At 51.4% G+C, this 23742-nt stretch overlaps 10 protein-coding genes across 16 annotated transcripts; 5 read left to right on the forward strand and 5 right to left on the reverse strand.

Moving 5' to 3' along the window:
• The first annotated feature begins 32 nt into the window (after nt 1-32).
• Nucleotides 33-1640, forward strand: PV09_02822. 3 transcript variants are annotated; one of them, XM_016355926.1, is made up of 5 exons: nt 33-211; nt 287-420; nt 486-725; nt 789-958; nt 1027-1640. In XM_016355926.1, the coding sequence occupies exons 1-3, from the start codon at nt 116-118 to the stop codon at nt 619-621; spliced, it is 366 nt and encodes a 121-aa protein (XP_016216232.1). In that variant the 5' UTR covers nt 33-115; the 3' UTR covers nt 622-725; nt 789-958; nt 1027-1640. The 3 variants fall into 3 exon arrangements, with proteins under 3 accessions (XP_016216232.1, XP_016216231.1, XP_016216230.1); XM_016355925.1 differs by having other exon boundaries at nt 789-1640; XM_016355924.1 differs by having other exon boundaries at nt 486-1640.
• A 743-nt stretch (nt 1641-2383) lies between these two features.
• PV09_02823 lies at nt 2384-5170 on the forward strand. 2 transcript variants are annotated; one of them, XM_016355927.1, is made up of 5 exons: nt 2384-3571; nt 3625-4153; nt 4217-4428; nt 4482-4584; nt 4633-5170. In XM_016355927.1, the coding sequence occupies exons 1-5, from the start codon at nt 2551-2553 to the stop codon at nt 4850-4852; spliced, it is 2085 nt and encodes a 694-aa protein (XP_016216233.1). In that variant the 5' UTR covers nt 2384-2550; the 3' UTR covers nt 4853-5170. The 2 variants fall into 2 exon arrangements, with proteins under 2 accessions (XP_016216233.1, XP_016216234.1); XM_016355928.1 differs by having other exon boundaries at nt 3625-4428.
• On the reverse strand, nt 4949-6717 carry PV09_02824 (uncharacterized protein; the record flags this gene model as incomplete). The annotated part of the gene is made up of 5 exons (XM_016355929.1): nt 4949-5190; nt 5246-5787; nt 5835-6298; nt 6348-6363; nt 6548-6717. The coding sequence occupies 5 exons, from the start codon at nt 6715-6717 to the stop codon at nt 4949-4951; spliced, it is 1434 nt and encodes a 477-aa protein (XP_016216235.1).
• A 404-nt stretch (nt 6718-7121) lies between these two features.
• On the reverse strand, nt 7122-8395 carry PV09_02825 (uncharacterized protein). Its single transcript, XM_016355930.1, has one exon. It carries the CDS (start codon nt 8256-8258, stop codon nt 7299-7301), a length of 960 nt encoding a protein of 319 aa, XP_016216236.1. The 5' UTR covers nt 8259-8395; the 3' UTR covers nt 7122-7298.
• A 155-nt stretch (nt 8396-8550) lies between these two features.
• PV09_02826 (tartrate dehydrogenase) lies at nt 8551-10031 on the forward strand. The gene is made up of 2 exons (XM_016355931.1): nt 8551-9413; nt 9468-10031. Exons 1-2 carry the CDS (start codon nt 8661-8663, stop codon nt 9825-9827), a joined length of 1113 nt encoding a protein of 370 aa, XP_016216237.1. The 5' UTR covers nt 8551-8660; the 3' UTR covers nt 9828-10031.
• PV09_02827 lies at nt 8615-11308 on the reverse strand. Of its 3 annotated transcripts, XM_016355932.1 has the most exons (5): nt 11096-11308; nt 10985-11034; nt 10783-10796; nt 10661-10726; nt 8615-10603 (listed from the first exon to the last, which is right to left on the reverse strand). In XM_016355932.1, the coding sequence occupies exons 1-5, from the start codon at nt 11097-11099 to the stop codon at nt 10105-10107; spliced, it is 633 nt and encodes a 210-aa protein (XP_016216238.1). In that variant the 5' UTR covers nt 11100-11308; the 3' UTR covers nt 8615-10104. The 3 variants fall into 3 exon arrangements, with proteins under 3 accessions (XP_016216238.1, XP_016216240.1, XP_016216239.1); XM_016355934.1 differs by having other exon boundaries at nt 8615-8957; nt 9005-10796; XM_016355933.1 differs by having other exon boundaries at nt 8615-10796.
• A 1649-nt stretch (nt 11309-12957) lies between these two features.
• Nucleotides 12958-16592, forward strand: PV09_02828 (uncharacterized protein). Its single transcript, XM_016355935.1, has 2 exons — nt 12958-15250; nt 15302-16592. Exons 1-2 carry the CDS (start codon nt 13805-13807, stop codon nt 15920-15922), a joined length of 2067 nt encoding a protein of 688 aa, XP_016216241.1. The 5' UTR covers nt 12958-13804; the 3' UTR covers nt 15923-16592.
• PV09_02829 (uncharacterized protein) lies at nt 16416-18367 on the reverse strand. The gene is made up of 2 exons (XM_016355936.1): nt 17967-18367; nt 16416-17922 (listed from the first exon to the last, which is right to left on the reverse strand). The coding sequence occupies exons 1-2, from the start codon at nt 18291-18293 to the stop codon at nt 17143-17145; spliced, it is 1107 nt and encodes a 368-aa protein (XP_016216242.1). The 5' UTR covers nt 18294-18367; the 3' UTR covers nt 16416-17142.
• A 54-nt stretch (nt 18368-18421) lies between these two features.
• On the forward strand, nt 18422-20610 carry PV09_02830. 2 transcript variants are annotated; one of them, XM_016355938.1, is made up of 3 exons: nt 18422-18612; nt 18894-19633; nt 19709-20610. In XM_016355938.1, the coding sequence occupies exons 1-3, from the start codon at nt 18569-18571 to the stop codon at nt 20086-20088; spliced, it is 1164 nt and encodes a 387-aa protein (XP_016216244.1). In that variant the 5' UTR covers nt 18422-18568; the 3' UTR covers nt 20089-20610. The 2 variants fall into 2 exon arrangements, with proteins under 2 accessions (XP_016216244.1, XP_016216243.1); XM_016355937.1 differs by lacking the exon at nt 18422-18612 and having other exon boundaries at nt 18675-19633.
• PV09_02831 (uncharacterized protein) lies at nt 20427-23276 on the reverse strand. The gene is made up of 2 exons (XM_016355939.1): nt 21056-23276; nt 20427-20999 (listed from the first exon to the last, which is right to left on the reverse strand). The coding sequence occupies exons 1-2, from the start codon at nt 22733-22735 to the stop codon at nt 20748-20750; spliced, it is 1932 nt and encodes a 643-aa protein (XP_016216245.1). The 5' UTR covers nt 22736-23276; the 3' UTR covers nt 20427-20747.
• Between the last annotated feature and the right edge of the window lie 466 nt (nt 23277-23742).

Below are 23742 nucleotides of genomic sequence, written 5' to 3' on the forward strand. Positions count from 1 at the left end.
CCGATGTATTCCTTCGAGAAAACATTACCATCGTCCCTTTTATTTCCTTGCAGCCGCGTCTTGACATCCCGTCGTCTCAGCGGTACCTTCTCCCTTGTTTCTTTGGAAAGCGAGCATGGCCTCCGGCGGGACGGAAGCCGTGTCCGAGACGCGACCAGACCCGGAAGAGGTCGATTACGCAGGTTTCACGCGCTTCGAGATTGAGTTGGAGGTACGCGTCGATGTTGTCCATGAAGCTTTCTGTTTTCGCACCGGCGAGCGGGCTGACGTCTTTTGTGAGCTTCAGTTCGTGCAGTGCCTAGCCAACCCGTTGTATCTGCACGAGATCTTCAACAGGAACTATTTCGATCAGGAGGAATTCATCAACTACATCCGCTACTTGCAATACTTCAAGGACCCAAAGTACGCCAAGTACTTGTTGTACGTGCCGTCTGACTTTTCCCCAGGCCTGTCTGTGTTTCCCGCTGCTGATTGGTATTGCATAGCTATCCTGGACCAACCTTGCGTGCTCTGGAGCTTTTGCAGCTGAAGTCCTTCCGTGAGCAGCTGGGGAACATCAACTTCGTGATGCACATCATCGATGAGTGGACAAAGGCAGCGAGCAACGGACCGCCAACTTGAAAGTCCTCTCGGTCGGCAAGTTTTTCCGTCATCACGTTGCTTCGGCTCCTCCCCAAGCTCTAGCGGGTCTAGATCTGAAGTCCGACAAGATGGATGTCAGCTATGTAAGAGGGACATATGCAACGCCGATTCGGCACCTTAAGAAAAGTTCACTGAGCCTCAAGTAGACGAGAGAGATGGATAGGGATTTGGGACTCACGGCCCTCAGGAACCAATATGCTGAAATCGTCGAAATTGTGCGAAGGTCACGCAACGACTGTCCGCGATTGACATCTCTCAGTACCTATAGAGTACGCATAGCAGGCCATAGGTCTATGTGGCCTATGTCCTGTAAGATGTATATCAAGAAGCTGTCCCAATATCCTGTGTTAAGAATGTTCGTTTGTTCCTAATTCACTGCACCAGCAATCTCTCTCCACTTACAGAAACCTTACAAAGGACACACCTGAGTTCGGACTGTACCCGTGGAATCATAAATATCTTCTGCTCCATTCCAGGCCATTGATTTTTGGCGCATCACGAAGACTTCACTTGAATCATGTCCCACTCGATCAGCGTGGCTGCACCGTGGCAGGTTACAGGCAACTTTACGGCCTAAACAAAAAAAATGGAGAAACTCGAACACTCATGAACAGTTCGTGCACTTGCTCCTACCTTTCCGAGATTGACTGCTGCAACTCCACTGCATCACATGTTCTTAGATGATACGGATGTCCACTGGTGTTAAATGAACATACGCAGTCAAGACTATGCCGCTCATGAGCTTTGTCAATCGGCCAGCGGCAGACAGCAGCACGAATATTTCTGAGGCAAGAGAGGGACAAAGTGCATAAAAAGCACGACTCAAAGTTTTCAAGCATTTGTCGATTAAAACTTATCTCTTCTACTTCGCCAGGGCGCCGACCCGTCGATCGCATCCTCCTTTGCGCATCTGGATCTTTGTAATTCTCTCTACACTTCTGGAGATAGGAAATATGAGAAGGTCGCACCTAATACTCTTTACAAAAACAATTGGGCACCCATTTGATCTTACGCTCGCTTGAGAAACCAGAGACTGATATCGTCGGCATTGGTCAGCGACTCGAGCTCCATCAAACGGAGATCCAATGCACAAGTTTCCAAATTGCAACTGCTCTCTACAAGTTCCTTTTCGATGTTTGTGCATCTCGTGTTAGCTCAGGAGAACCCGCAACCAACGCTTTGAAGGCCCCTGATTTAAGACCAGGAGCACATGGATCGAACCTATGCGCGGAATCCAGTGATCGAGATAAAAATCGGTTTCCACGCCATGGTGTGCAGGTTGAGATACTACTGAATGAGATTATAGGTGAGAAAAGAACATCGAAGCATGACTTTGTAGGAAGTGTTCGTCGAACAGCTATGAGGCTGTGCCAAAAGAGAACCCCACGTAGTGCAAAGACTTGCAACCATATCTAGGCTTAATCACAAAAAGTGCAGATGGGACTGAACTGACTCTTGCGCAAAACATGCTGGATATCATCCAGACTCTCGGAAGAAATCAGGTGAAACTCAGTCATCTGTGACATCATCTGCGATTAAATGTCAGGGAATACAGCCAAATGGAACCCGAGAACGATTAGGGAACAAGATCTATCAAGCATAAGCAGCTGCTGCCTCTCAGAGATATCCCAAACATTGCACAAGGTGCAATTCCGGGCATAGTGGTCACGTGTAGATGCCCCGCAAATACGTTTCTCCGCTCCTTGGCGCGGAGAAAATGGTACGTGCATTATGAAGAATAGTCCAACTGCGGCCATTGGGAGGACTCCGAACCTATGGACCGTAACGGGTTTACCTTTCATTTCAGGTGTTCCAGCAGGACGAGGGAAGTTCCGAGAGTTGAAGCTCGACATCTGAATTTCGGACAACTAGGAACTCCATGACCTGCTGCTGGAGAAGAAAGTTTCCATGGACGACTCCTCAGATTCAGACGCGGCTGATCTTCCGCCACGACCAGAAAAACGGCCAAAACGCGCTCGCGACGGCGAGCACGCAGACAATGAACAAAATTTGAACTCCCAAGAGTTTGGGATCATGCGTGGGAGCTATGATCCGAAACACGGCTCACGGTTTGTTGGCAGCGGCAGCGGCATTCACTTCATCCGCACCGTTTACGGGATGTTAGCCGGAAACTCCGTGGTTCCATCAACCTCAGAAGACACCACTTCGCCTGCTGTTCCCGGCGAGGATGATGAGCTGTCAAGAGACAGGCCAGAGCCCTTGACGGGTTCTGCAAAGGGAACGGCTCCAGATACAAATCTGTGGACTACGGATGAAATCATCCTGGATTCCCATAATGCCCAGAATCCAGAGTTTGAAGATTTTATCGCTTGGACAAAGGCCTATTTCGAGAACTGGCATCCTATCTTCCCTTTCATCCACGCACCGTCTGTCCTGGATGTGTTTGATAAGGTCAGCCAGAGTGGTCTCGGCTCCATCACAGCTGCTGACAAGACGATTATCCGTGCACTGATATCGATGGGCATTGCTGATGGTCGACAAGCTACCTCGCGACCGGCACCACCTCCGGCAGAATTGATCTTCATGAACGTTAGCCAGCTCATGATGGATGTTCAATTCGCTATATGCCAGCCTGCCACACTACACAATCTTCAGGCTCTCTTCGCGGCACAACTTTTCTTAGTCTCAATGCTCAAATTCAATTTCGCCTCACGCTTAGGAGGTACCGTCGTTCGGATGGCATTCCACCTCGGTTTACACAGATGCCCCAGTAGGTTTCGCAACATTGGTACACAGGAGAATCAGATTCGTCGTCGGATATTTTTTTCTATATATTGTCTGGATCGTATATTGTGTCAGTCCTTGGGGTTGCCATTAGGCATCAGTGACACAGATATTGATGTTTGCTATCCGGGGGAGGAATGTCACGTGCCATTACCTCCTCAATTATCCTCTGTTCGGAATGAAGGCATGTGTGCAACCCGTTCATGAAATGTTTTCTTAAAACTAATTCATGCACAGACAAACACCTCGTCACCCTGAGCATGTTTGCGCAACACGCGAAAATTCGTGGCATGATTTTGGAACTGCGGAATAAGGCATTGCATTCGAGACACGAAACGGCGAAAAGAGCGTTAAGGATCGAGATGGAACTCTCGAAGTGGTCTAACCTACTTCATGAGATCATAGATGAAGCTGCTGATCAAGAGAGAGACGACAATGTTCCCGCCGGCTCCATTTCTCCGCTCCATAGAATGTACCTCCTGCTTCTTGAGCATGAGTCTACAATTGCTCTGAATAGACCCCTTATCACGGCTAACAAAAGTAGCACGAATGCCATGTCGGCGCTTCAAAATTGTATCAGGGCATCAAGGTCAATTATCAGCACCTTGGATGAGTATCGCACTAGAAACTGTCCAGCTGGTCGCAGAGATGCGTGCCTTGTCACACCTATAACTTGGCCACTTGTTACGTGGTGCTGCTGGATGAGCTTCTTCATTTTAGCTTTTGCAGCATTGGAAGGGCGATCGAAGAAGCAGTTTGCAGTAAAGTAATGGCTTATTCAGACGAAATAAGTACATGGATTTGCTAACTTACTCGCTTTGCTCTACAGGCACGCTGAGAAATCACTACAAATACTTAGCCACCTATCCCTCCGGAAAACACGCTGGCCTGATCTGTGTGCTGATGCCGTGAAGCATGTAAAGGCAGCACTCGTAAAGAAATCTGGAGACGGAAACGAGAAGGATTCTCCGCCCGATGAGAGGTCCAGCCCAAACCAGTTCAACCAACAGACATCTTCCTATACGCGAGATTTGCAAATGAGTAAGACATATCGATTATAGATACATCTTCTGGTAGACACTGAAAATTTGAAGACAGGGTTGGAGCAAAGGAGAATTCAACTCATGCTGAGTTGGTTTCAGGTACAAACACTACCATGCTTTCGAATGATGCTATCGTGATTCAACAAAGTCCATGGTTGGTTACACGTCTTAATATGATTTACGTTGCTAAGAAAACAAACAGGTCAATTCCATCATTTTCTTTAGATAATCAACAAACAGATTCTCCGGAATCAACTGAGGCACGGTCAGGGCGATTTGAGGCAATAAATTTCAGTCTCAATATTCCGGAATACGGTACAAGTGGTTTTGATCAAGGAACATTTGATCCTTTCAGTGCCATTGATTTCTCCAACTTTACGATGACAAACTATAACTTCATGAATGATTTCGGGCATTCTTAAGGCTGCCGCTGGCCCTGCTACAGTATCTTCGGTACCAAAATACTTTTGCTCAGTGCAATCTCTCATTCGCAATCTTGATAAGCCGCCAAGACCTATCTAGTAGGCGTACTGCAATACGCTACCACTAGCTCTAAGCTTCTTGTTCGTGCTCTGAAGCCAAAGCCTCAGGACCCAGCTACCTGCAATAGTTGCAAATGCAAATGCGACGTTACTAGCCATACCAGTCAAATATTTGGGACCATCGCTCTTCGGATAAAGGTATGCAGTATAAATGTAAGATGCATTTGCAATGACGTTGACAATGGATAAACTGGCAGCCTTCTTTTCCTGTGTTTGGCCTAAAAGAAGATTAGAACCTGGAGGAATAGGAAGACGCCACTCTTCTAAACTCACCTAATGTCGCTGATACCCATCCAAGAATGACAGAATTGACGCCATAGGCGCCGCTAGCAAACATAAAGCACGCCACATATCGCGCTGCTGTGTTCATCGTAACACAAGCAATAATGAACCCGATCATTGCCAATCCCATACTGCCAGTTACATGCCAAGTTCTCTCGTTGAATCTACCAGATGATAAACCGACGGCAAATCCAAAAAATCCGGAGACAAGATACGGCGGGCACGTCAAAACGAGTGTAATCGTATTATTGAATCCAAGAGTGCCAACGACTGTAGGAAAGAAGTTATTAAAGCCGCATGCAGACAGGTGCATGTTTTGGATAAAGCAGAGCAAGTATAGCCTTGGGTCCTTGATTGCTTGCATGAAACCGGCACGAGCTCCTTTGCTCTCCTCAAGGCCCACAGTATCTCGAGCTATACGATCATGCGCAAGCTGACGTTCCTCATGATTGAGCCACCATGTCTTAAGAGGGGCGTCAGGGAGCAGTACTAGACCAATTATTGCCATACCAAAAGTCAGAACACCTTCTATGCTGTTGTATTCTTAGCGAGAGTTAGCAGAAATGAATTTTTTACTTACATGAACAACCATTGCCAGCCTCTAATACCATGAGCGCCGTCGATGGTGGAGAATGTGGCAGCCGCAATCAACCCGGAGAACGCTGTTGCAAAAATATTTCCAGAGTACAAGATGGAAAGTCGCGTCGCAATCTCTTTTCGCGTGTAGAACAACGATAGCATATAGAGCGCGCCAGGATAGTATGGGGCTTCTGTGACACCCAGGAAGAAGCGAACAAGTACCAAATGGGTATAATTTTTGGCAGCCGCCGTGCATGCTGACACAACGGCCCAACCCATCATGCAGAGACACATCCACACGGATGGGCGGATGCGCCCACTAGACATGAGCATATTTGAAGGAACTTGCATCAGTAGGTAACCCACGAAAAGAATCGAGATGCACGTATTGTACTCAGAACCTTTGAGACAGAGATCCTTTTCGAGATGATTCAGTCGCGCTTGTGCGATAGCATTTCGGTCAAGCTGAGGTATGGAATTAGCTTAATATCGGACGGGAGAGCGGCTGACCAACATAATTGAGAAAGTACCTGAAGAGTCATGTTGTTAGCCTCGAAGGTGAAGATACTTCTAAGGGGTGAAGAATGAGAGCGCAACATTTTCGATTGTCAACGCGTGTCTTCGTCAGTTGAGTAAAGAAAACAAAACTAAGAACAAAACAAGTGATACAATTCGGTGAAAAGAGAGTGATACTCAATACCAAGAAACACTTACATGCACCACAAGATTGGCATGATGCGATAGTCGAGCTTCCTAACCAGCGCAATTTCTTCCTCGCTAGCTTTTCCCACAGCTCCGGAATAGTCAGCTCCGATCCTGCTCTCAACGTCATCTTTCTTCTCCATGACGGTCTCAATTTGCGTGCCAATCGGCTTAGAGTCCATGCTAGCTATATAGTGCAATGCGTTGAAGGTAATTTGAACGCAACAAGAGGAGTTCTATCTCCAGGGACGATTACTTTGAGGTGTGAAACGAAGCGCTCGCCAGAGATATCGAGCCTGATCATTTCGACAGGCTCCCTAAGGTTATATAGAACAGGCTCTATGCAAAGTGTGCAGGTTCAAACTGGCTGCCAAGGTGATTCACTCCGCGCTTCGAGTGAGGTGACCCCATGGGGACGGTTTTACCTTTGTCCGCCAATCGGCGTCGGATATTGGCCCTGTCTTAGCTTACCCGGCTTTCGACCCCGATGCTCGGAGCATCTGGCGTTCAAGATGAGGAGACGGTCTTCTCAGCCAAAAGCAGGTTGCAATGCGCAATGCCGGTGGCAGAGAGGGTTTGTTCAGGATGTACAGGAGGCGTAGAACATGCATTCAGATTTTAGAGCGGTGACGTGTGAATAAGATACGTCGATCCGCTTCGCCTGACCCTCCGCCATTGTACGGGGATCTGCTGATCGTGAACGAAACTACTTCCATAGGCGCTTCTTGGACACAGATAGCCACAAGATCTACAAAGTGGGACATCAATACATCTCCTCTATGGCCTTCACCGTCCTCGTCCGATCTAGAGTGACCCTGAGTTGTGTGCTTCTCCACACGTCTTCCACCTGACGAGGCACAAAGCATTCCTTCTGCAGTTTATCCAGGTACAGTTCGTACGCAGGCATGTAACCGCGTACGAATTGGACGACCTCGTCGTCTTTCATCCCCGAGCCAGTCTTCGCTATCAGCGCGTGCTCCTGATCCAGTCGCCACCGGTACACATTGGCCAGCTGGTCCGTGTCTAACAGGATCAAGTATGAGAAGTTCGACGGGCGCATGAACGTGCCGTTGTACCGTCTGAGGTTCGAATTTATAGCCAGCACGTGGTCGAGAGCGTGGTCGCCGAGGGTGTTCGTTGACAGGACAGCATCCTCGTGCTCTCCCGTAGCGTATTTTCTGCTCCTGCTTGCCGCCCACTTCGACCTGACCGTCTCCTCTGGAAGGCTGCTGAAGCCGACGCACCAGCCCTCAAAGATAAGTACGTCCACAGGGGGCACGGCCTGAATGACATCCCATTGCTCCCGCGGCACGCGATCGCCTTCGCCGTTGAAGCGGCTTTTGTCGAACGCCGGGATGCGAATGTCTCGATCGTGGCGTTTCATAGAGAAGAAGAACTCTTCGATGAGTTTCTCGTCGTGGCTTCCGGGTTGGCCACGAGTGCGCAACAAGGCATTGCTCGCATTCTCCTGGCGAAGGCGGACCAGACCGTCGTGATCGAGATAGAAGTCGTCCAGAGATACGACCACAACTTTCAAGTTGCTCTGCTGACGCAATGCTTGTGCTATGGCGTTCGCCCAGGTCGATTTGCCGCTCCCTTGGAGCCCTGAGATTCCCAAAACAAACGGCTTTCGAAGTTCCGCAGTCCGTCGTGCTGTCTCGTACTGTATTTGGGCATGGATATGATTGATGATCGTTTGAAGCGCAGATTGTTCAATCGCCATGATGTTGATTTTTGCTCCGCAGGAGACCTTTTATCGGGTTGTTTACAACGGCAATGAGTGACAGCGCAATCAATATGGCAATATGACGAATTTCCAAGTACTGTCCTTGTGCTTTTTCTGCCCTCCACGGAATGACTCAGGGCAACGTTTCCGAGAGTAGACTATCCGCGACCCGCGCGGAGAAAGTCAAGTCCGCCCCGCAGTGTGGATACTCCAGCGCCAGGGAGTTCTATGCCCGAGCCCTGACTAGTGCCTGGAACTTGCCATCATCTCTACAACATGTCCCGAAGTCGCCAGGCGAACGAGTAAAAAGATAAAGGTATAAAAAGATCGCAAAGTAAGAGCGGACGCTATCACGGAAGTAAGACAAAAGAGCACATCACTTTATTAAACCCTCTCGTCATGTCACCTTCACTTGTTAACACAAAGACCACATACAGCATCGCGTCCATTCCGGCGGACGGGATTGGCCCCGAGGTCATAGATGCTGGCATTGAAGTTCTAAATACTCTCACTCAAACTCTGGGTACCTTTGACCTTCACTTCAAGCACTACGACTGGAGCTCCGAGACCTACAAGAAAACCGGAAAATACATACCGGATGGCGGTCTCGAACAGCTCAAAAAGCACGACGCGATTCTGTTTGGCGCGGTGGGAGCACCAGATGTGCCGGATCACATCTCACTGTGGGGCCTCCGCCTCGCTATCTGTCAGCCGTTGCAACAATATGCCAATGTTCGACCGACCAAGGTGTTCCGTGGTACGCAATCGCCTTTGCGAAACTGCAAGATCGGCGACCTGGATTGGGTGATCATCCGCGAAAACTCTGAAGGCGAGTATGCTGGACAAGGGGGCCGTTCACATCTTGGCAAGCCGTGGGAGACATCGACTGAGGTTTCCATTTTCACCCGGCACGCTGTAGAACGGATTATGCAATTTGCATTCGAGACGGCCAAATCCCGTCCTCGAAAACACATTACCGTCGTGACGAAGAGTAACGCTCAACGTAATGGGATGGTTATGTGGGATGAGATTGCAAGGGAGACCGCAAAGGCGTTTCCTGAGGTGACAATGGAGTTTATGCTTGTGGATGCGATGACTTGCCGCATGGTTCTGAAGCCGGAGAGCCTTGATACTATCGTCGCCACAAATCTGGTAAGCAGCATGACCTTAGATACCACACCGTGCGGCTAACCAGTTCTTGTTTAGCACGCCGATATCTTGTCAGATCTTGCTGCGGCGCTCGCAGGCTCAATCGGCATCGCGCCAACGTCCAACCTAGACCCCACCCGCGAAAATCCCTCGATGTTTGAGCCAATTCATGGCAGTGCTTTTGATATTACGGGAAAAGGTTTAGCCAACCCCGTAGCCACCTTCTGGACTGCAGCAGAAATGCTAGCTTGGTTGGGCGAAGATGCCGCCAGCAAATTCCTCATGGAATGTGTTGAGAATGTTTGCGAGAAGGGCATCGTTACAGCAGACCTTGGTGGTTCAGCAAAGACCGCTGAAGTAACTAAAGCTGTTTGCGATGAGATCAAGGCTCGAGGCCAGTCAAATAAATCCGCCTGAATTGATGTATTCTTTCAACGGCAAGGGTATTTTGCGCAGAAACTGGGGAGTTTGTCGTGTCGGGCAACACATACCAAAAACGAAGAGAACGGTTCTTCTTGGCTGTATTAGACATGAAAGAAAGTATGTGCGAATCTCAGAAGGGCCATAATGGAAGAGATCTTTAAACTTAGACGTTTCGTGCCGGCCAGGACATTCTTTGGATCCCTTTTTTTACGTATGATGTAAAGCTTGAACATTTCTGCCCACAAAAACTGTTTTCGTATAGCCCAAAATATCAAAAATAAATGTTTTTGTGACTATCAGCGTATGACTGGGCAATACTTTTAGCCGCTCTGCTTGTCTCTACGGATTGGGCCGGAAAGGGAGTACTTAGCGTCCTATGAGATGGAGTGTTGCCATGGTTTATCGAAGAGTCAGTGCGGTTGTTTAGAGAGGTTTGCGAGTAATATTGATGCTCCATCTGAACCGGAAGATCATCCGCCTCGTCTGGTACTTGTACTGAAGTTTCAAATATGTACCCAAGTTGTGACCGTTTAAAAGAAAGCCACCTTGCGCGGTCTGCTGGGGTGATAAGGGGGTACTGTTTCCACTCTTCCAGGTTCTCGTTTTTCGCTCGGTGTGAAACCGATGTCCGAAGTTCCCGAAGTTTTTCCTCATTCATGACCGCGGAAGGCTGAGCATGGGATTGCTGTTCAGAGAGGGTCCTGAAGAGTGCCAATTCGGTTTCGGCCAGTCTCTGCTCAAGGGCATTCAGATAGCCCTGGGGTATTCCTCTGCGTTTCTGCTATTATTTGTCGATCCTATTGAAAACTAAGGTCTGAATTCGGTACCTCTTGTTGACCTCTGAGTACTGGCAGTCATTACGCAAGGTAGTGCGGCATTGCGTACAGACCGGCCTTCAGGCACTTAGCAATCTATAGTGGGGCTACGTAGAAAGTCGCCTATGCCATACAACTTTCGGTCACACTACCAAATCCTCGATCAGTGTCAATTCGCAGGGATTAAGGCATTGTAGAACTCTCAAACACCGCGGATGTGGGTCACGTGAACCGCATTCTCCATCATTGTAGTTCAGCTGAGATCTATTCTGATCCAATATGATCCACAATGGTGTTGTAGACAGAGGAAAAATGACGAGCCGTTTGACCACATACTTTGCATTTGCGTTGCCGACACGAATCGCAGGAAATAGCCGCTTTCTGATCTGTTTTTCGAGTCAGTCGAAGGTAGTTCTTGGCACTTGATGCCAACAGATTATATCTTACTCATGGCTTAAACGTAGTCTTGCGCATTAGATTTTGGCTCGAGCAATGGTTTGCATCTGCAAAGAGCAGAGTGTCGCGCGTCCAACTTGGGCTAGAGGTTCTGAGTTCTGATTGGTCTCACCCAGCTGTACGCGCTACAGACACTCGAGCACGTTTACAACTCTGACGCATACCGAAGGTAACGAGCAAGACTACGACACAAATCAAAAAGTGATACAAGCCAGGCAATAGGGAGGGTGGCCAATTCTGCTTGGAACTGCTAAGTCAGCAAGATGGGTGCAGCTCCATCTTGCCTGACTCAGCGCGCACTCTCCACCGCATTCGATAGGCGTCTGTAATCTTTGACGCCAGGAAAAACGCTATATCAGCCACAACGCGGGGACGGCAACTTTGACGAATGTCTTAGCTTGGCTGGGCATGACGCCAACATGTTCGCTCCAAAGTCTCGCACGCACAGTTAGCGAGATGCCTTTCCCGCGAACATGGTCCCAGCGAAAAGCAGTTTGCCCATGGGCAACTAGAAAACGACGATCAAGATGAGTTGTCTGAAGTAGCCTTCACCTTGCCTGGAACGATGATTGTTTGCCAAACGAAGAGGGGGGCTCTAAGCGCCACTACATTAAACCTTTCCCCGGAAAACCCGAGGAACGGCAATCTTGAGAGTTGTAGATGCTCCCTCGTCGTGTCAGAAAAAAAAAATTTTCTTGGCACAATACAATATCAGACTCGAAGAGATTTGTAGTGCCTGTGCATGCGATTCGTGAACGGCAAAGATGGAGATGCAACCGGCTCATGGCAAATCGCGTGATATCAGACCAGGGGGTCATCTAAATATACTCAAACAGATGTTTTTCTGTTTATGAGATCGACGCTGGGTAGACGGCCGAACGCAGAAATACGGGGTGCACATCCCGACATACGGGTCGACGGCGAATTGCATAGGATTGACTGCAATGATACCAGCATGCAGAGCAGCCTGTGCCGCCTCTGGTCTAAAAAAAAAAAGAGGTCTATCATCAGGCCGGTAATTAGACTTATTAAGCTGAGAACATACGTACTGTTGCAGGCGAGCAGCAGGCCCTACGATTGCGATTGGCAAACTTGGAATTAGTTCAATTGAGCCACGACCATACTAGAGTAAACAAGGTGACGGCTAGGCGATGGTGTCGAGCAATGCCGCCCAACCCCCCATGGCCCAGAGAACGGATACAGCGTTTGTCGTTCCGTTATGCAGATGAAGTCTGGAGAGCCGATTTCGGGGAGCACAGCGTGGCAGCAAAGACAGGTGAGGTCATGCGAGAGCCATGAAATGATTACGCGGTTACTTGCTTGGCCTTGATTTTACGAGGAGCCCAAGGTTTATGCAACAGCTCACAACGGGGAGAGATCAGGCGTTCTAAGGCACAAGAACGCCACGCCTGGTAGAGAGTCGACGACGATAAAGCTAGATGGATAGAGCAACAGCGACTGGAAGGAATGATTTGAGAGGGTGCAGTAACTGCACGCACAACGACGATCATGACAGTACGTTGGAAGCGCGTCCTCGTTGAGCCTGGTCGATGTCGGCGTTCCAAGATGCCGCCATGCCGACGACGGGCGGCTGATTTTTGCCAGATAGAGAGAGAGAGAGATCAGGGTAGCTATGCGACTAGTCTGACGAGTAAACTTTGACTACCCGGGTCGTGAACTTATGCAACTTGGTCCTTTTCAATCATTTTTGTGCTGCTTGCGGCCTTGTTCCACAGCGGTCCATGCATAGATTGAAGCTAGAGACACGCGTGATATGTCAGCCAAGTTCACGCGATCAGCGTTTGTCGAGAAGGTGGTAGTCGGCGTGGACGTCTCGTTTTGGGCCGGCCGAAGACTGCGATCAGCACCTTTCGGCAGATGCTCCGAGTGGGATTTTGCGCAGGCACTCGGCCAGAACGCTTGAGCGGTGGTTGTGGTCGATGAGCGGTCCCAAGGCCACCGCAGGGTGGACAAGTCCAACGAATTTCCAGCGAGAACGTGCGCAGGAGACGACGTCGCCGGGCCGGGGGGCGCTGGCAACGTCGGGACTGTCATTCAACGGCCCAGACCACGATGTGCTTGAGCTGCCGTAGCGCAGTTACATAAGGAGCCTCCGTGACCTTTGTTGAAGCGCTGCCCGCACTGTGCTGGTGGTACCGGTGCGTGCAGGACGAGGCTTTGCTGCGCTCTGCCACTCCCGCGCCCTGCGTCACAACCTCATTCGGTTCCCTCTTGCCTGTGTCACTCTCGCCCTCTCAACACACGCCCCTCTACTTGTCCTTCTTCCTCCCCGTCCTCGGTCCTCTCCTCCATCCTCGCCTTCTTCCCCGCTCTCAACCGCCTTTCCCTCTCGCCATCTCCGACGCTTCCTCGACGTCTCCTCCTTCGACGTCCTCCTCGTCTTGCTAGCTCATTGCCACTTCCACTCCGCCCTGCAAAGCATACCCGTCTCAAAGCCGTCCACCGCTGAACCCTACCGCTACACTCTAGACACGCCGCGGGACTACAGAATCGAACGACGACATACGTACCAACGCAAGACGAACCCTGCTCTCCGAACCGAACGCTTTGCCTTCGCCTCTTTTCCCCCACCTTGACGCTCGCGCGCTGACCCAACCTAAGCGCAACCCACCTCCTTCTCGCTCTGCTGAGCATTTCGATCTTCCTTTTTCCGTTCGTCAACTCACCCACCCGCCCAACATGCGTGCTCCCCGCAGCCTCTCCCGGCGTTTTTCAGATGCCGGTGATTCCACTTCCTCCGCGTCGACCTCGCCTGAGCGGGGTGCCATAGACGACGACAATGATTCCCTCATGATTCACGAGAATGACTCCGCTTCCTCCCTCACTCCTTCCGAGGAAGAAGACATCAGCGACTCTCTTGCGCAGGAAATGGCAGAGCGTTTCCGCGTGTCGCCCATCAGCAAGCTCCCCGCCGAGCTCATGATCTGCATATTCCAGAAGATGGGCTCTGCTTCCGACCTCAAAAATTGCATGTTGGTCTCGAAGGAGTGGGCTCGCAACAGCGTCGGTCTGCTTTGGCACCGCCCACAGACGGGCAACTGGGCGGCACTGCAATGCGTCATAAAGTCGTTGCGCTGCGCCAATGCTGCGTTTGACTATCCACACCTGGTCAAGAGATTGAATCTATCGAGCATGGGCGTGCAGGTTAGCGACGGGACTCTGCAGCCCTTTCAGAACTGCAAGCGCATCGAGCGGCTCACCCTCACCGGATGTCAAAAGCTGAGCGACCTGAGTCTGGTAAAAATGGTTACGGACAACCGTAGTCTGTTGGCTCTGGACGTGACGGCTATCGAGGGCGTGACGGACTACACAATGAACGCGGTGGCTAGAAACTGCTTCCGCCTGCAAGGACTAAACATCACCAGTTGCCGAAAGATCACAGACGACTCCTTGATCAACATTGCTCACCACTGCCGCCATCTGAAGCGACTGAAGTTCAACGAATGCCGCCAGCTCACTGCCAATTCCATTATTGAGTTTGCGCGCAACTGCAAGCAACTGCTAGAGATAGACCTCCATGGCTGTTCCCTGGTCGAAGACGATGCTGTGACAGCTTTGATCAGTGAAGGCTCAAATCTACGTGAGTTGCGCCTGGCTCACTGTTCACGGATCACCGATGCAGCTTTCTTGAACTTGCCCTTTGAGCGGACGTTTGAAACACTCAGGATACTGGACTTGACAGACTGCGGTGAATTACAGGACAATGGTGTCATCAAGATCATTGCAGCTGCCCCTCGGTTGCGCAATCTCGTGCTGGCGAAGTGCAAACAGATTACCGACCGAGCAGTTCTAGCCATCACGAAGTTGGGCAAGAACCTGCACTACATTCACCTAGGTCATTGCCAGAGAATTACCGACACTGGTGTCATCCAGCTCGTGCGGTTTTGCACTCGCATACGGTACATCGATCTTGCGTGTTGCACAAATTTAACGGACAATTCGGTCACCCAGCTAGCGCATCTTCCTAAGCTCAAGCGCATTGGTCTCGTGAAATGTAACAACATCACGGACCGAAGTATTTATGCTTTGGCAAAGCCGAAACAGTCCGACATCCCGAGAGGTCCCTTGCAGCCGAGCTCGCTCGAACGTGTGCATCTGAGCTACTGTACACAGCTGACCATAGAGGTAAATTCAGTACTCATGCCTAGTCTGTTCTTTGCTAACTTTGAACGCTAGGGTGTCACGGCGCTGCTTAACAATTGTCCTCGACTTACTCACCTGAGTCTTACGGGCGTTCAGGCCTTTTTGCATGACGAATTCACGATTTTCTGCCGTGATCCACCTCCGGAATTCAACGACCATCAGCGCGACGTCTTCTGCGTCTTCTCCAACAGTGGCGTCAGCCGTCTCCGGGATTATCTTAACCAAAACGCCAATCCAAGCTATGAATCGCATTACGACGTTGAGTCCACAATGTACGAGGACGATGAGAATCCTAGTCTCTTCAATAGTCAGAATGACATGATGACTAGCCTACCTGGCATTGGTCCACATCATGTCATACACATGCCCCCCATCCCACCCCATCCGCAACCTGTAACCGGCCATGGGCATTATAACCTGCAGCCACCACAACCGTCTGCTCCATCTGTGCAGCAATTTCCCTTTCAGCATGCGGATGATGGCAGTCCCACACGTCCTGACTTACCACCGTTAGTCATTCCAGCAGCCAACCCTGGGAGCCCAAATGCGATGAGCCCGACAAATGATGCACCTTTGACGATCGACGATGAAGAGGTGCAATTCGGTAGCGACAACGAAGAAACAAATGCGCTACATCCTGGAATTGATTTCTAAGACGCTCTAGGATTTCCTTGAGCAGCTTCACTACAGTGCAACCGTTGCTCGTCGACGCGCATCCTCTATCACGACATAGCCACTGGGCACCACTCTCGCACACGTAACTTGGCTAGCTATACCCCTTTTGTTTCTTTCCAAATCAACATTTTATGCATATAGACTTGCTTTCTATCTTTTCTGAGCGATTTTTTGAAGCCCCGCTCTTGAAGCGCAAGTATATATGTGTCAGGCGCGAGTTGCAAGAATATTTCCTTCGATACAAGGGACGCAGGTTCATCACAGCGTTAAGAAATGTGGGCTTGAATTGTGGGCTTATGGCAGCTCGGACTCCTGGCTAGCGATTCTGGGCTGCTCCTGTCTCCTTCGTCTTATCTCGCTTGGTTTTCTCTCCTCCAATTGATGTAACACATGAGAAGGCGTTGGTCTTGAATTCCGTGTCTCGCAGCTGCATGATCAGAGACGTGTTCCTGGAAGACTGGCGCTGCAGTGTGTCGAAACTAGTGTGCAAATCAAAGGATAGCGATTAATGATTCTTGTAATGCATCCGTCCTCTTCCATGAAAGGAGAAGCGAAGTAAAGTGTTTCATTAGAAGCTATTCCATGCGATTGGTATCTTACAGGTGCAACTTTCTTGTTTTAATGTTGCAGATAAGCGATCACATATTCACTGTATCCTTCTCGTTTCGCCGTATGAAGAAATTTAGCGGTGATTCGTACCTCCTTACATGACGTAGTGCGTGAGCTCTAGTACGTATCGACAGAGGAAAATCGAGTGTCACGTTTTATAACGGCCAATATGCGTTTGTCGTAGTCCTCTCAGGATCGCACCCGCTAGTTTCGACGTCATACATCGCCGCAACCTCGTTATCTTACATAGTCAACAGCAAAACCTGTGCCACAAAAAGGGGGTTGCCGAATGGCCCGGCGACCACCGTCGCTTTCATCCAGGCCGATTGAGCGATTCGAGATATCAATCAAGACGGAGGAGGTTCTCCGATTCGCAAGATCCTGCGTCCTATCAACAACTCCTCGCTCCAGGACGGCCCTCCCCACGCGAAGTCGAAAGCAAGCAAAGCCAAGCCGACCGAGCACGTTCGGGGCGGAAACGGCGCCAGAAGTCCACGGTAGATGACGTTCGAATTGGGTAAAAGGAGGTGCTCTTGCAGTCGAAGCGATCCGTGAGCCAAAGGTCGAGGGGAGGTCCTCATTCGTTCCGCCTACCGCATGCCAGCTCTGGGGAAGTTCCTCACACCCAGAAACTTGCCCTTCAGTGCCTTGATGTCCTTGACCAGGCGCTCGATCTCGTCGTCCTGCGCCTTCTCCGCACTGGCCCAGCCGTAGCCCGCCACGCCCGGGTTGAACTTGTAGTAGCTGCTGTTCGCATACGCCATCTCGTTCAGCTTGGCGATCAGCTCGGAGAGCTGCTTCGAGACATCGTCCTTGTCCGTCATCTCTTCCGACGAGGCCGTCAGCTCCCTGAGATGCGCGCTGATGGACTTGAGCTTGGCTTCGGCCCGCTCTGTCGGCGAGGGCTTTGTGGCGTCGTCGTCAGCACCGGCGGCAGAGGTGAGTGAGTTGCGGCGCGAAAGGGACGGCGATGTCTGCGTGCCGAAGTCACGATGGAAGAGCTCTGTCGGGTCGCTCGTCTGCGACGCATCGTCGACGTCGTCTCTGCTCATCTTCAGCGCGGTTCCTGGCCGTGACGGTGGCACCGTGGACACGAGAGACGAGAGCTTGGAGTTCATGGCGTCCAGTTGGTTGGTCGAGTGAGTGAAGAATTCGTGACGGGCATCCGAGAGCTGGGCTTGCATGGGGTTGATGATATACTTGGAGAGCGCATAGAGAGTTCCGTATAGTCCTGCTGCGGCATATGCAGTGTTCCAAATCAAGCTCTTCGTCACCAGCGGTGGTGGTTCTTGCGGCTGAACGAGAAACTCAGGATATGTGACGACGGGTGGCACATCGCGGGCGGGCTGTGCTGGTGCAGAGGATGTAGCCTGGAAGTGTTAATTGCTTCCTGATTGCAGACAGATGCACGTACTGGCTGTTGGCCCGGTGCGGGCTGGGAGCTCAGTAGCAATTCAATCTCTTCTTTCTTCAATCCTTTCGACTCCAAGAAGGCGACCTTCCGTTCCCGTGAGGCATCTTTGATGCTGGGATCGCTCAAAAACTTACGGGCCTGCTCGCGCAGTGCATTCATATCATCCTCGCTATTTGACGCTTCCGACCTCGACGTCTCGTGAGTAGGCTCCTTCTCGTCCGCGCCCTTTGGTTGTGGCTCGGGTGCCGCCTTCACGTCTTCTGCGCCAGGCAACGAGGTGGCGCGCTGCCAGGCTGGGATCGCAGCCGCTTTATCGCTTGGAGCCATCGCTAGGCGGTACAAAGAACGAGGAAAGAATGTTGGACAGTTGTGGGCGGAGCAGTCAGGGCATAATGTTGGCGGCAAGAGAGCGGATGGAGGTGGTGCCGAGGTCTACCCAAACAAGTCCTCCGCCAAAAGGCAGAGCGGCGACTGCACGTCAATGCGACCGGCGCGCGACACAGGAATCCTGGCCAATGCTCTAACTACTCGAACGAGAACCTCCTTGCTGACAGCGAATCACTGTGCGGAAGACAGCCATCTGAGCCATTGGGTATTTCAGCATGTCTAGACGGCCCAGAGTTGATTCAAGTGACCTGAGCGCAAGGTACGTTTTTATTTCGCAGGCGATGATTGGCATCGGCTTGGTCGAAGCGATGCGACCCCAAGCAAAAACGACGCCGTGCAAAGTAGATACCGCCCGTTAGCGGAACTTGCCTTGCTTGTTACAACTCCTGCATGCCCTCCTTCCTCACCTTCCATCATCCATCCACCCGGGGCCCGTCGCAACGACAAGACCACAACCCGCCTGCGCTGTTGCCACATCTCCCTGTTCATCATGTCCGGACGTCGCTTGAGAACTCGCAAGCAGCTGACGCCACCCGCTAGTCCTGCGCCCGCCGTGTCGACGAGACCGCGAAGGGGCACAGTGAACAGAGCCCCGCCCACCACCATAGAACGTAGCTCGCCGGACGAGACCCGTGTCAGCTCCATACGCCTGACTGTGAAGGCTGACCCCAAGAAACTGAAGGAGGCCACCTCCGGCGGCGCGACGCCCTCGAAGAGGCAGGTGGGAGCTAACTCGCGAGACTCCTTTGTCGGCGGTGGGATTGTGACGGGGACACGTTCGACGCGGAAGAAGGCAATCGTCGAATCGGAGAGCGAAGAGGACGAGGAGGAAGACGAAGAAGAGGTGGAGCAGGAGGATTTTGATGAGGAGGAGGATGCTGAGGGTGAGGAGGACGAGGATGCAGAGGGAGAAGAGGATGAGGACGAAGAAATGGCCGACGAGGACGAAGATGCTGAAGGGGACGAGGACGAGGTGATGGTGGACGCCCCCGCCGTCACTTCGAAGGGCCGAGCCGTACCCAAACCTCAGGTCACGGTCACGCCAGCGCTCCCTTCAGTAGAAGACAAGGAAATGGCCATGGACGATGATGAGGACGAGGAACTGTCCGATTTGAGCGATGAAGAACTAGAAGGAGGCGAGGACGGCTTAGGGGCCGATGCTGGAGAGGACGATGACGATGACAGCGATGAGGACATAAGTCGCAGTCAAACTCCTGATCCCAGCAAGTTGACACGGCGGCAGAGACAAGAAGCAGTAGGCTTAATGGCTCTCTCTAACGGTTCGTAATTCCACCTTTTCTCCCATTCCATGCTTCTACGACAGCACATTTGACTGACAATATCCCGCTTATTAGAAGCACAAAAGAAGAAGCATTTTACCGCCGAAGAGATCTCCATGCGCCGCGCCGAAATGGCGCGTCGGCGCAAAGCTCTCTCCGAGAAGCGCAACGATGAAGAGAAGCAAGACACCATCAACCGACTACTCAAACGGCAAGCGTCGAAGCGGCAGCGAAAGGCTGACGTCGAGGCTGACCGGATTGCCGAAGAGGGCGAGGACGAGACGGTCAAGCCGAACAAACTTTACACGAGGTACATACAAAATACTCACGGTGTAGTACTGGGAGTTCCGCAGGAGTGGGTGGATGCCGGCTATGTGGGTGGCGTGTTTGGGAAGGACGGCGTAAAGGGAGCGAGTGTGAAGTGGACCGGTCGGATGGTAGAAGTCATCGATTAGATGCTCTTCACAACAGCTCGTCTTGAGTGATCATGAGCTCACTGTTTTGGTCCTTATGCAGCAGATGCTATGTCCTAGAGCCACACAACCGTCGAACACTTGGTACATATCAAGTCAGAGACATAAGGGGCCCACGGCATAAAGAAGTGGCCCCCTCCGAGGCGCCCTCGCAGTTTTCTCTATGATCCGGAATCGTCCGTTTCGTCCTTCTGCCACACAGACTACTCTCGAGGCAAACTGACTTCTTAACCCGCTAACGAGGTAATTTCAGTATAGCAGATGCATACATGTACTTCCCAGCATTCACATACGAGTATCGGCTCTCAATATTTAGGGATAGAAAATGGAAGCCGAGACGTCGCTCCCGGGCAATCACCGGTTAATACTGTAATTCCAGCTTGTCATTCTATCAAGAGTGTAATATTTATCCTTTCAGCACTATCGCTCCACATCTACCAGAAGCATAGCTGCATAATTTCAACCTCATGCTTTCCAATTCCTAAAGCAAGTCCGGGTATCAACACCAAGCCGATTCCATTCATGCGCTTGGGATAGCGCCACATCAGTGCTAAAGAGCGTGAGAATCTTATAAATCAAAATTGTTTTGTTTTTCCATCATGTGCGTAAGTCATTTTCCCATTTCTTTTCAGAAGAAATATCTACAACGCTTCCTCTGCACGAGCACTGTCGGCAGACTCGTCGAATTGCTCACGCTCGTACAGAATCTCTGGTTTGAGAGGGCGACGGAATATATAGCGACCGATGAAATACGGGATCTGTCGCAGACCGTACGCGGCGTGCAGGTGAGTCGGCACAGAGAAGACCTGATCTAATTCTTCCAGTGTCTTGCCCTTGGTCTCCGGCATGAAGAGAAGGACGAGCCACCAACCAATGACGTTCCAGCCGGCGTACTAGTGAACATTGTCAGCTGAGAACTCAGATCGAGAAAGCAAACTAAAGAACATACCCATCCAAAGGCACCCTGGGGTTTGAAAGCAGCAAGAAGGGAGGGCCACGTTATGGAGAGCAGGGCATTGAAGAACCACGTGGTCGCTGTGGCGAGAGACATGCCTAAATCGCGCACATACAGTGGGTATGCCTCTGCGGAATATGTGAAAGGCACTGGACCTTCTCCAGGAGAGTAAACGATGCCAAAAAGGTAGATGCCAAGCGCGATGCAGCCAACTCTGGCAGACTTGTTATCTTCCGGGATCCAGAACGAGAAGCCAGTGAAGAGCAAGAAAATAGCCATGAGTGGGAATGTTGTGAGCAGCAAGTTCCGGCGCCCAAATGTGTCAATCGTGTAAACAGCCGGAATGGCGAAGAGGAAATTGATCACACCAAATCCGAGTGAGGCTCCCAGGGCGGAGATGGTGGAGAAGCCGGAGTTTTCGAAAATCGAGCTGGAGTAGTAGGCGATGACGTTCACACCGCAAAATTGTTGCATGAACATGACAATCTCAGACGCTTGCATCGCACGTCGGTTACGTGGCACACGCACGAGCTCAAAGAGCTTGTTAGAGCCCATCTGAATGCCTTCCTCGGCCTTGAGGAGTTCTGACATGTAAAACAAGTCACGGGCTGCCTGCAACTTGTTGAATCGGAGGCGGGTCATGCTCTTGTACGCCGCATGGTGACGGCCCTTGGAAAGGTACCAACGTGGAGACTCTGGGCACATAAAGACAAAGCAGCATACAATAACGGCGGGGAACATGGCAGAGGCCATCATGATGCGCCAGTTAAGACCCGTGATGTTAGGCTTGTCTGGGACGTAGTAGAAGGCCAGATCAGCGGCGTAGCCAACCATGATTCCGAACGCCGTCCACATCTGCCACTGCATGACAAGCGCGCCGCGGATGGCCGGCGGGGTCGTCTCGGCGGCATACACGGGCACGGTAGCAGACTTAGGACCGATTCCTAGACCCAAAGCAAATCTGGCGATGAACATGTGCCACCATGTGTTCACAAAAGCTTGCCAGAAGCAAGCAAGAGCGCTGAACAGACAGGTGATGAAGATGGTGCCGCGGCGGCCGAAGAATTTATTGAAGGGCGTGGTGAGCCAACAGCCAACAAAAGCACAGCAGACGTATGGAGCCGAGTTGACAAGGCCAGTAAGCCAGGTAGAGCGAGGGTCGTCGCCACCAATGCCGAACTGGACAGTGTAGAAGAGCTGAGCGCCGTTGACGACGGTCTCATCCATGCCCTGCACGGCAGCACAAGTAGAGCAAAGAACGATGACCAGGTAGAGAAGCTTAGGCTGGCTCCATCGACTCGTGTATTCGCCCTCAAGAACGGCCATTTCCTCGGCGGTCACCCACTCACGAATGCGGTTGAAGTCCTGGGGGTTCTGGGCCAGAACGGCACCGAGCTCGAATGCCCTGATGTCGTCCGGTTCGGCGATGGCATGAAGCTTCGCATAATCGCTACCCATGGTCTTTAGTTCTGCGATCGTATATCCGTCCAGAGGATTGGCGAGCTTCATGTTCAAGTTTTGGCGCGCACGGTCTGCTGCCGTGCTGGCTACGGAACCGCGCTTGGAGCGCGGCGCAATGTTCTCATGAGCTGTAGCCGAGTGCGTGTCGCTTGCTTCATGGATGCTCTTCTCGTCCTTTTCGAGAGAGGCGCGATGTGGATTAATCGACGCCATGGTCAAATACTCGCTATGCGTTTGAGACCCGACTGTATAACGAAATGAATAAGAGCGGTATATACGACTATACTTTTCCAGCCATCCAAGCCTCGTATCGGGGTCTGTCAAAAGTAGGGAAATGGGTCCCTCCCACTGTGACGGAACAAAGCTGGGAAAATGAAGATCGTTGATCGAACAGCTCGAGGCGCGAAAGTCTTTTACCTTTGTATTCTCGCAGGCACACCGATCGACATCTTCACGCCGCTGACGCTCGGAGCAAGCAAGTGAAGATCTTTGCTTCTGTCGAACGTAAGCCCAGGAAGTCCCACAGGACCCTTCTCCAGAGGATGCAACCACTCGTCACTCTAGTGTTGCGAGTTCACAAGCAGTGTGGTCCACATTTAATCTGCAATGACCAGGACAGCGGCATTGCGGTCGTCCCACGGTCAGAGACTGTTACATGGTTTGAGCAAAGAGCGCAATGCTTGTTATGGGATCTCGCTCAGATGCACGATTTCCCTCCTGCACTTCGACAAGTTCTTCTTTTCGGCGCTAAAGGCGAAAACCCAGAGGCATGGCATTTTGGATGCCGTCGCCATGCCCATGTTTTGTCGGGCGCCGTTTTGGGGCGGCTGCAGATTGACCCGCATGACATCACCGCGCGTCTCGGCACGCCGTGAACCACACAAGACGTTCTCCCGTCCGTCAAGCAAGTTTGCCCGTTACTAAGCTCCACCAAGCGACAGGACTCCAAGCCTTTCATTCTCCAGATAAAAGTCCCCAGCTTTATTGTGGGTCAAGGTGTCTTGTGAGCAACTCAATGTCGCAACGATCAGTCGACCCGTGTCAATGCACGGCTCGCACGGTATTCGCAACATGTAAGCTTCGCACAAATTTGCCATGCCATTTGCGTGTGCCGTGAGTCGATCCATCTTGTGTGCACATCCCATCTCACGGGCTCCTCTCCCACCCCGCCCTCGGATGACAGCCGGTGAAGGCGGTGATAGGATGGACCTCACGGTCAG

This window comes from Verruconis gallopava (assembly GCF_000836295.1).
Source record: "Verruconis gallopava strain CBS 43764 unplaced genomic scaffold supercont1.7, whole genome shotgun sequence".
NCBI classification, from domain to species: Eukaryota; Fungi; Ascomycota; class Dothideomycetes; order Venturiales; family Sympoventuriaceae; genus Verruconis; species Verruconis gallopava.